The sequence below is a fragment of the Zalophus californianus genome, chromosome 13, assembly GCF_009762305.2.
Source record: "Zalophus californianus isolate mZalCal1 chromosome 13, mZalCal1.pri.v2, whole genome shotgun sequence".
NCBI classification, from domain to species: domain Eukaryota; kingdom Metazoa; phylum Chordata; class Mammalia; order Carnivora; family Otariidae; genus Zalophus; species Zalophus californianus.
Window position 1 is genome coordinate 83,982,284 of NC_045607.1, and position 12,018 is coordinate 83,994,301.

The following is a 12,018-nucleotide window of genomic DNA, read 5'->3' on the forward strand; positions in this document are numbered from 1 at the left end:
AGTGCAGGGTAGGTAGGTGGCCATAACCATTAAGGACTAGGCAGCCATGTTCAGCTAGAGGGCCTTTGTTTTTTGCAGGTCCCAGAGATGGGTCCAGTTACGGGGAGGTAAGAAAACGGAATCAAACAAAAGCACTCTGACCTGCCTGTTCCTGTCTTTTTCTCCCCCACCCCCTCCAAGTTTTCATTATGGAAAATTTCAAACCTACATAAAAGTAAAGAGAATTGTGTAATTAACATCCGTATGTCTCTCTCCCAGCTTCCACAATGATCACCTCGCGGCCAACCTTGTTTCTACTATACCCCATCGCTCCTCTGCCTGCCTCCCTCAGATTCTTTCCAAGCAAATCCCAGACATCCCATCACTTCACCCATAGATACTTCAGTGTGTGTCTCAAAAAGCCCAAGACTCCTCTTTCAAAACATAATACCATCATCCCATCAAAAACTTAATTCCTCAACATCATCAAATATATAGTCGCTCTTTAAATTTCACCAGTCTCCTATAATTAAAAAAAAACCCTGTTTATTTGCATAATCTGGCCCTGTCTAACTTCATGATCCAAACCTCCACTCCTGCCATCTTGGTCCATCCCAAGTGCAGGTAATGCATTTGCGTCTCTGGTCTACGGTCCTAACACCACCTCCCCACCCCTGAATATGCTTCCCTTCTTCTCCACCTACTCAAATCCCTTCTAATGTTTACAACACAGCTAAACCATTTCACACCCATAAGCAGCCCTCCTCATCCTTGGTGTAACGGAGAGAAAGAGACACCTCCCCACCGCCCCCTCCTCTGAAATCCTTGGATATTTACTGTTGCACTGCAGTCTACTTACTGCCTGGTAGAGTTGGGGATTCTCCCATACAAACAAATCATCTTTCCAGTTGTATTCTAAGTTCTCTGAGTATCATGACTTGTAATTTTTTAATCTCCCTATAATTAGTAGCCAAGTATTTTCATTACAACAAGTGTTCAAAGTACCTGATCAATTAATTTACCTTTTGCCAGCTACATGAAGAAAGACTTTTGCTCTGAGAAGCCATCAGCTTAGTCTCCTGTGCTCCTTTGTAAATACTCTACAACCTCATAACAAAAGTAACTCTGCCAGTTTAAAGTCTCATTAGGAAACTGTGCAAGCCATGTGTGTTGTTGATCAGGAAAAGACCTTCCCCCAAGAAAGCAATTTTGTGAGCCAGAATGATGCAAGAATGGGCTTCCCAGCCTGCAGCTCAATGACCACAGGAGGGCGAAGGGTGAAGGGTAGACAGGCAGACATGTCATCGAGTGACTGGATCTGTGCTATGAAGCGCACGTATGCGGCATCTCCTTGGCTAGCAGAAGCTCAAGGAAATTTCAGAAGGAGAATCCAGACTTCCAATGCATGGCAGGAGAGGAGAGCACAATCTTGTTTTCCATAAGACAATATCAAGACCCCACTGAGTTCCCCAAACACGTTTCCTGAATGACAGTGACGCTCAATAATTATAGCATGGTCAGAAACCAAAGAATCTTCTCTAGTACATACCCACACCCACCCACGTCCACTCCCCCAGATGTGTGGCTTTGTGCTCTGGCGTAGCTGGTGAGGCGAGGTTGGTAGTGCTGGGTAGAGACATCTGACATCTCAGTGAGAGGGGCGTGATAAGGCAGACAGCTACTTGGAGGAACACATTTAAGGACAGCAGGACGCCCAGGGACTTTCCACTCAGTTGCTACTGCTGTGAAGACTTGTTAATGTGCCTTGAGGAGCTGGTATCATCTCATCGGGCAGAAGTCATAGGAGTTTCTCAGGGCCCAACTAAAGAAGAGGGTTGTACCAGAGGGCAAGGGGTGGGGGGATTGGAGTAATAGGTGATGGGGATTAAGGAGTGCACCTGTTGTGATGAGCACCGGGTAATGTCTGAAACTGATTCACTATATTGTACATCTGAAACTCATACAACACTGTATGTTAACTGGAGTTAAAAAAACTTAAAAAAAAAAAAAGAGGGTCGTGCATGCGCAGAATAGAATCAGCTTTGAATTTTATCAAGTACATCTTACCCGAATTCTAAAATTAAATACTCTTTGTTCCAAGGGATAAATGTTGCTATATTTCCTCTGAAAAGCTTTATTCCAGGATCTGGCTCAAGTCTTATTAAGATCATTCAGAATGGGGTGAACAATAAATATTTGATGGCATCCTTCCTACAGCTTCTTGAAAACCAATTTTGAAGAGCCCCAGGGTGTTAACAGTGATCAAGTTATGAAATAAACCATTTTCTGCTTGAAACAAAAGAACAGGAATCCTCGGACAGGAATAAGGTAACCATCTGAGGTCACATCAGACTACCTCACAAAAAGCCTGCTGTGTTCATACCTGCTGTGTGCCAAAAGACAAGCCTGAGGATCATATAGGCCCTTGCACCAAATAAAAACACGTTTAGAAAGAGCTTGCATCAAGAGATGTTCAGAACAAAACTACCTAGCATCTTTGAAATGGTATTCAAGTTGTAGGTCAAGGTGAAAATGGCTGTGGGCCAAGGCAGGTTTGAGACGAATGGTATAAATAAGGCAATTAAAATACGAAGGCTTTCAAAGAGAATCCAATCAGCAAAATTCACAGGAGTATTTAGAACTAATTATAATATATCTGTTAGAATAATGATCTGAAGTAGCAACGAATCCCACAATTATTTAAATATCAATTACCACAGCAGATTTTGTAGCTATTAGTAAACGCGGCAGAGTCAAATCACATTTCCTGAAGCTAAATTTATCATCATTATGAAACTCGGACCTTTGACTATGCTCCAGAGCTTTATAAAACAAGAGACACAAGCCACTTGTCACTGTTGCTATGAGACAAATGTTTATATCACAGGTTTCTGGAGAAGGAAGGAAAATTACAGGTTCTTACCAAGTAATCATCAGGCTTGATACCAAAAAGTTCTCTGAAATATCGGAATGCTAGTGGAGCATAGGTCTTAAATCTGAAGTCTGGGTAATGATGTGCTGGGGTCAGATTGCTCCCTTCGCTGCAGTTAAAAAAAAAAAAAAAAGGCGAGAGAGAGAGAGAGAGAGAGCATTAGCAAAGACAATTTTGACTTCAAATACTAGCTCTACTGGTCCTGGGCCAATTTCCCTGCTAGAAAAACATAGCCTGATTGTGGGTCCCTCTAAGCTCATGTCACAAAGGGCAATGGCCATCAGGGAAAAACCAGATGCTAACTCAGTGGGGGCCACGCCAAGTAGCCGTTCCCTACCAGTCACAGTGTGTCTTTAGCGTGAACACTCTTCATCATCCCCCGTGCCTGTGATTTTTTCCATCTTCCCCAGTGAAACCACAATCGTATTGCTCTAGGTATAAGATCCAGGCCTTAGTACATGGAACAATTTGAAAAATGCATTTTTTTTTTTTTTTTTGGTTTGGCCACGAATATTGGATACACATTTTAAACTAGGAGTAAGTGAAATACTTTTAAAAATATGTCACTAACAAAATCATCACACTGCAAAGAGATGAGTCCTGAATCCGAACTCTTTCTTACATCCATATTTATAGGAAAAGAGACCTTAAATATTTTAGGGACTTTAAAACCATATTTCCATTCCCAGATACACCATTATTTTTTTCCTTCTTCTGAGTTCATCTCTGAAAATTTTTGTGCAATATTTATGATACATAAAAGGCATGAAGAAATAAACCAGAGAATACTCATGAAGCGAAATGCTGCTTAAGAAATAAGATATTATCTATATAGTTGAATTGCCTTCTGTACTTTTTATTGATCATAAATCCTCTTCTTCCTTAGAGGCATCTACTAGCCTGAATTTTGATGTTTATTATTCATTTTATTCTTTGACTACAACTATAATACATTTCACGGGACATCCGACAAGCCACCTAATCTACCTGTACTAAAAGTTTTCACTGTGAGAAGTAAAAACAATGCAGTAGATGAATACAATTTTATAGAGAGGTTCAAGATCTCTTTTCGCCACATTCTAAGTGGGACATCAAGGCTCTATGCAACTTTGTCTGGGTCTGATTTTTGTGGATACAAATAACAATGTGTAAATGAAAAGGCTTTCAGCAAGCAACAAACTCTTGGAATCTACTACAACTGAAGTTTGTTCAGGGCACTTGAATTTTTGTATCAGTACCTGGCACATCATTGATAGTAAGTATTTTCTGAGTGAAAGGACGAGTTTTCAAGATAATGCTAAAACAGTAAACTTGACTCTTACATGAAGCTTAGGTTCAAAAGTCAAGAGGTAAGGCAAAAAAATCACTAGTCTCTCTCTCTATACAATGGAATATTACTCAGCCATAAAAAGAATGAAATCTTGCCATTTGCAACAACAATGAATAGACCTAGAGAGTATAATGCTAAGTGATGTAAGTCAGAGAAAGACAAATATCATATGATTTCACTTACATGTGGAATTTAAGAAACAAAACAAAGAAAAAAGACAAACCAAGAAACAGACTCTACTAGAGACAACAAACAGATGGTTATGGGGCGGGGGGGAGGGGGAGGTGAGTGGGGGGATGGGGAAAACAAGTGATGGGGATGAAGGGTACACTTAGCACGATGAGCACTGAGTAATGTACAGAATTACTGAATCACTATATTGTACACTTGAAATCAACAGAACACTGTATGTTAATTACACTGGAATTTAAAAATTATTTAAAAAAATCACAATAAAAAAAAAATCATCCTTGAGGACTATTTAGGAGATTATCTGTTCAATATATCCACTGCAGCCAGATCTTCCTCCTGCAGAGTCACAGGTGATGGCTTCTTCTGGGGACTCCCAGCACGAAAAGTTGGCTTGCGCTGTTAGGGACCAACCGCAGATAATACATCTTATCTTTAGAGGCGAGGCTTGCCCTTTAGGGGAGTGGCGCAGGAACCAGGACTTCCCAGGACAGGAGCAGCCACCTCTGTGTCAGCTCAGTGTGTGGAATGGTTCCAAATCACCTGCTCATTTGACTAGTTCCCATTACCCAAAGCCAGTAGAGTTGAATACTCATAATACATGTGTGCGGCCCAGGCGTTACATCTGAACATTTCTTCCTTCTCTGAGATTTGTAAGGGGACACATACTCAGGTACAGGTCCTCCGGGAATTGTCAAGAGGATTAATTCTGGAACTCATACGCCATCAAGTCACTTGAAAATGTGGGCTATGCAGAAATAAGGGGTAAAATCACAAAGGCTCAAAGTGGCTTCCAACATCCTTCCTCACCCTTGCAAGCAAGTCCAAGTAAGCACGATGCCTTGGATTCTGAAGCAGACTGCTTTCAGTGGGCTAAGAGTGTTGCTGACTTCTTATTTCTTCCATTCTCTTCTCCCCTTTCCAGCTCATGCAAAGTAACTGATTCCACTAGAGCTCATTACATTACCTTCAATGTTCAACATTCATTACTTCCTTGGAGTTTTTTTCTTCTTTTTTAGAAAGGAAAAAAAATTTTTTTAAAGATTTATTTATTGGGGCACCTGGGTGGCTCAGTTGGTTAAGCACCTGCCTTCGGCTCAGGTCATGATCCTGGAGTCCCGGGATCGAGTCCCACATCGGGCTCCCTGCTCAGCAGGGAGTTTGCTTCGCCCTCTGACCCTCTTCCCTCTCGTGCTCTCTGCCTCTCATTCTCTCTCTCTCTCAAATAAATAAATAAATAAATAAATAAATAAATAAATCTTTAAAAAAAAGATTTATTTATTTGAGGGAGACAGTGCAAGCGTGCATGGGGGTTGGGAGGGGAGGCGGAGGGAGAGAGTCTCAAGCAGACTCCTTGCTGAGCATGGAGCCCAACACCGGGCCCGATCTCATGACCCTGAGATCATGACCTGAGCCAAAACCAAGAGTCAGATGTTTAACTGACTGAGCCAAGGGCCTCCTTAGCGCAGTAGGCAGCGTGTCAGTCTCATAACTGACTGAGCCACCCAGGTGACCCTGGAGTTTTTCTTTAAATGGCTTATTCTTATGCAGTTGGGGGCCCAAGACTCTATCACTGAGGATAGAGTATTTATTATTATTTTTACTTGTGGTTACTCTGAGCTTCATGGGCTGCTCACCTTGCCCTAAAACCACCATCAATTACAAGCTTCCCTTGGATTCGCATCTCCCTGTGGTTCATTCAGTCATGGTGTAAAAAGGACAGTGTGAGGTTTCCCTGGAGAGCAGAGACACGTGCCCACACACACATACACACAGAACATCTCTGGGATGAGAAAGGGAACATTTCTTTTTTTTTTTTTTTTTTTAAAGATTTTATTTATTTATTTGAGAGAGAGAGAGAATGAGAGAGAAAGCACATGAGAGGGGGGAGGGTCAGAGGGAGAAGCAGACTCCCTGCTGAGCAGGGAGCCCGATGTGGGACTCGATCCCGGGACTCCAGGATCATGACCTGAGCCGAAGGCAGTTGCTTAACCAACTGAGCCACCCAGGCGCCCGGGAACATTTATTTCTGTAGGTATCCACTCTGACAGCTGGTGGAAAAATCTGCCAAATCACTAAAAACGAAAAAAAAAATCTAGCTAGTTTTGGGCCACCATGAGATACAGAGAGTGGGTCAACGGTGAGGGTCAACTGTGAGGCAGGCTTACCTATGGGGGACAGTTAATAACATATTTGCATACATGGAGAACATGGAAAAGGGGTGAACGTTATACTCAACACGGGCATCACACAGAGTAAAAACTTCTTCATGGCAAAATTCACATATATTAACTCATAATTATTTGCTGACATTACACCATCTTGAACCTCTCTATTTGCATGGATGGAGGGGAACATTCCCAAGTAGTGGGTCATAATATATCACCACTCTTCATTTGTTTCTCTCCTAGTAGATTTTATCTTACGAGTTTTACTTTCCTTTGATTAATAGAAGACCAGTTTGCATTCTCTCAAATTATACTGAATAGCCAGGGTGGTGGTGGTGATGCTATGACCCAGGGAGGCCTGGGTCCAAGTCCTGTCTCTGCCGTTTACAAGCTGTCTTTCCTGAGCCCTGGTACAGAGCCTCTAGAAAGGCAACATCACAGTGAACAGAAATGTGGGTGGCTGTGCGCTTAGCATTTGGGGAGCCCTGAATACGTTTGGATGATCGAGGCTGTATGATGATGGCAAACAACCCAGATTTGAATGAAGAATGAGTTGACCAGGTAGTTAAAAAAAAAAAAAATCAAAGAAATGACAAAATGGGAAATATCTGCAACTCGTATCACAAAGGGCTGATCTCCCAATATAAAGAGCTCCCATAAACAGCAAAGTCAAAGACCAAAAAGTTAATTAGGGAAAAAAAAAAGAGCCAAAGATATGATCAGGCACTTCACAGAAATGGAGATATAAATAAGTGAAATGTATGAAAAGATGTTCAAGCTCATTTATAATATAATAAACGCAAATTAAGTGTCACCGAGACTATACTACCTAGGAGATAGGCAAAAATCCAAAATTGTGATAAAGCTCAAGGGAAATTGGCACCCTGAAACATTATTAGTGGAAAGTAAGTTGCTATTTTTTTATGGAGGACATTTTCACAACTTCTTTCAAAATTACAAATGTATAGAACTCTATGACCCAGCAAATGCATGCCTGTAATTTATCCCACACACAAACTAGCGTATGTACAAAACAACATATGTGTACCTGGTTATTCATTCTAGCACGGTTTGTAAGGACAGAGGGTTGGAAGCAAACTAGTTTCATCTGTTTCTGAAGAGGTAGGTCAGATTAATTATGGTTCAACCACACACTGGAATACTATGCAGCTATTAAAAAATGAGGAGATTTATTACACAGTGACATGGAGGATCTCCAGGATAAATTAAGTGAAGGAATCAAGAGGCTGAATACTGTGTGTGGCATCCACCATTTATATACAAAAAGAAAAAAAAAATTGGTGGTGCATGTATTTAACTAAAAAATCCTTAAAGGGTTAACAGACCACTAGCAACAGTGATCACTGGAGTTGGACACTGGGTAAAAAGGCACAAGGATGAAAAGCACTTTTCTTAGTGTTCCTTTGAAAAGCAGTGTGAGGATAAACCCTTCTAAGTATTACCATTCACAACATATTTTTGAAAGGTTTAGGGTGAAAAGCTATAACCTCCCACACACATACCCCCCCAGAGAGCTCTGCAAGCTCAGTTTCCTGGCAGAAACGTTTGCTTCTGTGTGTTAAGGTGCTCTAGTGAATAGCAAATGCGAGCTGGACGTGAATGAAGTTCTATTAAAGGAAATGTGGATCAACGGGTACCGGAGTTTGTCCAGTTACAGGGCAGCTCAGCCGGGAGACACCAACCCCCAGTTTTCAGAGGTCATGCTCTGGCAGACCTGTTGGGTGTGGGTATGGGGGCTGGCCTACAGACATCCAGCACAGAGACCCTATGGCGCATGCACGAAATGCTTAGCTAATGTGGTTAAACACGGGTGCAATGAACAGGGGTCCCCTGGTCAGTGAAGAGTCCCAGCAGAGCCTCCTGCAGGCTGTCCTCACCTGCGTCTGGGTGGTATCCATCCGGAGACTGCACCCAGCATCTACACTTACTCGGCAAAAATGACCTCTTCACAGCGTAAGATTTATATTATGCTCCTTCAGTGCATTTAGGTAGTGGTTGTGGGGTGGGGGGGAAGAAAATTTTTCTGTCTTGGCATAAAATCGAGGTCTTGGAAATTCCAGCTGTGAGGTTTTGAGCCACGGTTCTAGATGTTCGGATCCCATAAGCTGGTCAAATTTCAATAATAAAAATTTGGAGGTCAATGTGGGATTTTCAACCTTATTTTGTTAAGTAAGAACCTAAACAATTATGCAAAATCAAAGTACTGTACTTATCAAATTATAAAAAGAAGGGGTATGTTAACTCCATAAAAGGAAGGAAAAACTCTGAATAAACAACAGTACTTTATCTTGTTCTTTTTTCCCTTGTTTCACCAAAAAGCAGTTCGATCACGGACCAGTCTCTAACCTTCTGATATTCACCTCTTCTGAGGAGAGTTCCACTGTTAAGGCCAAAGCCACTGCTCATCTTAAATTTAAATTTTTTTTTAAAGATTTTATTTATTTATTTATTTGACAGAGAGATAGAGAGAGCACAAGCAGGGAGAGCAGCAGGCAGAGGGAGAGGGTCTCCCCGTGGAGCAGGGAGCCCGATGTGGGGCTCAATCCCAGGACCCCGGGATCATGACCCGAGCCGAAGGCAGACGCTTAACCCACTGAGCCACCCAGGTGCCCCTTTAATTTAAAGCTGTGTGTTTCTTCATGACAATGGAGGTTTAGAATTACATACCACTGAAGCTTGCAGGAAGCATTTAGCTACCACCTGGCATTTCCCCTTTAGCAGATAAAAAATCAAAGTCCAGGGAGAAGGTCATGGCTGGTCAGGAACCAACAAGATCGGTAGATTAGATTCACACCAGACCAGTGGAAAAGTCCTAAGCGGACAGGTATGCCTTAACTTAAACTTGATGTTCCTAGGCCAGTCTTCCTTTTCAGGATTCAGCCATAGGCTTCGGGGTACCCCCTGCCCACATACACCAGCTCTTCTCCAGCAGGACCTCCCCCTGCAAGGTCAGGTGGGCAGAATTCTACTTAGAAAAGCTTGATTACCCACAGAAGCATTCTCATTTGCGTGTACCGTGAACACCTTAGCTTTGTGGTTTCACAGCCTGATAACCCAGTGCTATTTTTGGTGGCACTGGAAGGAGAGACTTGGTGCTAAGTAGGAAGGTAAGAGTATTTTAGCATCTCCAAGGCACATAAGGGGTCCAGTTTTGAAGCAAAGAACCAGAGCTTTGATGTTTTCAAGGCAGCATTTTGTATTTGGTAAATTCACTGATGGCAAACTGGAACTGTCAGTAATGGGTTTGGGGCCTGTTGGCAAAAGGACCGGGTCAGCAACTCCTGGGTGACAGACACATTCACGTGATTATTGAGGGTGAGAAATCCCGCGATCTGCCCTCTGTAAGCTAGAGACCCAGGAAAGCTTGCAGTTAGTTCCAGCTCACACTTAAAGGTCTGAGAACCAGGGCAGCCAATGGTGTAAGTCCCAGTCCGAGTTGACAGGCCCAGAAGCTAGGAGCGCTAATGTCTGAGGGCAGGAGTAGATGCCTGTCCAGTTCAAGCTGGGAGCCAATTTGCCCTCCCTCTACCTTTGGGTTCCACACAGGCCCTCAACAGATTGGATGATGCCTCCAACAAATTGGTGAGGTGATCTTGGGTCCAGGTCTTAATTCAAATGCAAACTTCCTTTGGAGAAATCATCACAAACACCCTCAAAAATACTGTTTTATCAGCCATGAGGCATCCCTTAGCCCAGCCAAGCTGAAACATGAAATTCATCATCTCCGCAAGCATGACCACAAACAGCAGGCTAAATGACGGGTGCTTTGTCTTCATGTGCAGATGGTGCTAGAGAGACAAGCAGGATTTGAGCGGCAATATGCTTGGACAAGGGACTCCATCTATCAAAACCATAAATAACAAAAAAATAGTGGCACCTACTCTTCAAACTGGACCTTTGTAAGTCAGGGTCTGTAGAAGCAGACTTCGGTGTTACTTCCTCTGCCAATTCAGGCAAGTGGAGTCCCTTATGACTCTGGATTTAACCAGTGAAATAGCCATCAGTCCCCTCTCTTGCCAAATTAGATAGTGCTCTTCAATGGGAGAACAAAGCAAAGCCAAGCCAAAGACACAGTCCCTGCTGGCGTCACCCTCCTGCCGAGTACTTCCGGCAGAGAGACATGTGTGCTGCCTTGTGCAATGCAAGACCGCACTATCTTTTGAGGTGAGCCAGCCGATAGCCAGTCCTTAGAAATCAGTAGCTGAGTGCAATAAGTCAAGCAGAGAAAGTCAATTATCATATGGTTTCACTTATTAGTGGAACATGAGAATAGCATGGAGGACATTAGGAGAAGGAAGGGAAAAATGAAGGGGGGGAGATGGGAAGGGGAGATGAACCATGAGAGACTATGGACTCCAAGAAACAAACTGAGGGTTCTAGAGGGGAGAGGGGTGGGGGGATGGGTTAGCCCAGTGATGGGTACTAAGTAGGGCACGTACTGCATGGAGCACTGGGTGTTATATGCAAACAATGAATCATGGAACCCTACATCAAAAACTAATGATGGAATGTATGGTGACTAACATAATAAAATTAAATTAAAAAAAATCAGTAGCTGAAAGCAGCTTAAAGTTCAAAGCCAAATAATGCATTGTGGGCTGTCACCAGAAACACGTGGTATCACTGGCTATTTAAATGCTAAACCTCCCAAGAAGTGGGCCCCATCGAGGGAAATTGTGTTTGGAAGGCAATTTCAAATAAGTTAAAATGTTATGTAATGCTCAGTATGTGCAAGAAGCCTCTTACTTTGAACTAAAGGAAGAGGTATGTACCTTTTATTAAGAGGAAATCAGTTTCTCCCCATCCCCACTACATAAATGTTGAACAAATATTTAAAGAGCTTTGACTTGAAGGGACATCACACTATTTGGCTTGTCTGGCAAAGGCTACATCTCCTCTTTAGAGCAGGGAGGACTTTTCTGGCAGCTTCATGTGCTGCCCACATCTCCATAAGACGTGGTACAGAATGCCTGTACCGACTGGGGATGGCAATCCTTTCAGTCTCTACTGCAACTACTCAGAGTTCTACTGTTGTGGTGAGAAAGAGGCCACAGACGATATGTAAATGAGTGGATATGGCTGTGTTCCAATAAAACTTTATTAACAAAAAGGGGCAGGGAGGCAGATTGGTCCCGTGGGCTATAGTACACTGACCCATGGTGTATACAGATAGGTTTTGGACGAGTTTATGTCAGCAGGACTTGAAAAGCAGGTATGTGTGGCTAATCTAGCAAAACCAAAAATAACATTCAGCATGGAAATCTGGCAATGCTCGTATGAACCGTTGACCAATATGTTTGCTTGCCATTTAGAAAACTGTCTCACCCTTACGGTAGTTCCGTGTAATTCTCTGCCCAACGAGGGTATCCCTTGGCCACTCATATAAATCCCCAAATGTG

At 42.7% G+C, this 12,018-nt stretch overlaps 1 protein-coding gene across 9 annotated transcripts in view; it reads right to left on the reverse strand.

Moving 5' to 3' along the window:
- PIP5K1B (phosphatidylinositol-4-phosphate 5-kinase type 1 beta) overlaps positions 1–12,018 on the reverse strand; it is a 295,362-nt gene that overhangs the window by 120,283 nt on the left and 163,061 nt on the right. For all 9 annotated transcript variants that reach the window (XM_027615116.1, XM_027615109.2, XM_027615110.2 and 6 more), the window contains one exon: positions 2,903–3,020. In XM_027615116.1, coding sequence (XP_027470917.1) covers positions 2,903–3,020 — 118 coding nt within the window. The remainder of the gene's footprint in view (positions 1–2,902; positions 3,021–12,018) is intronic.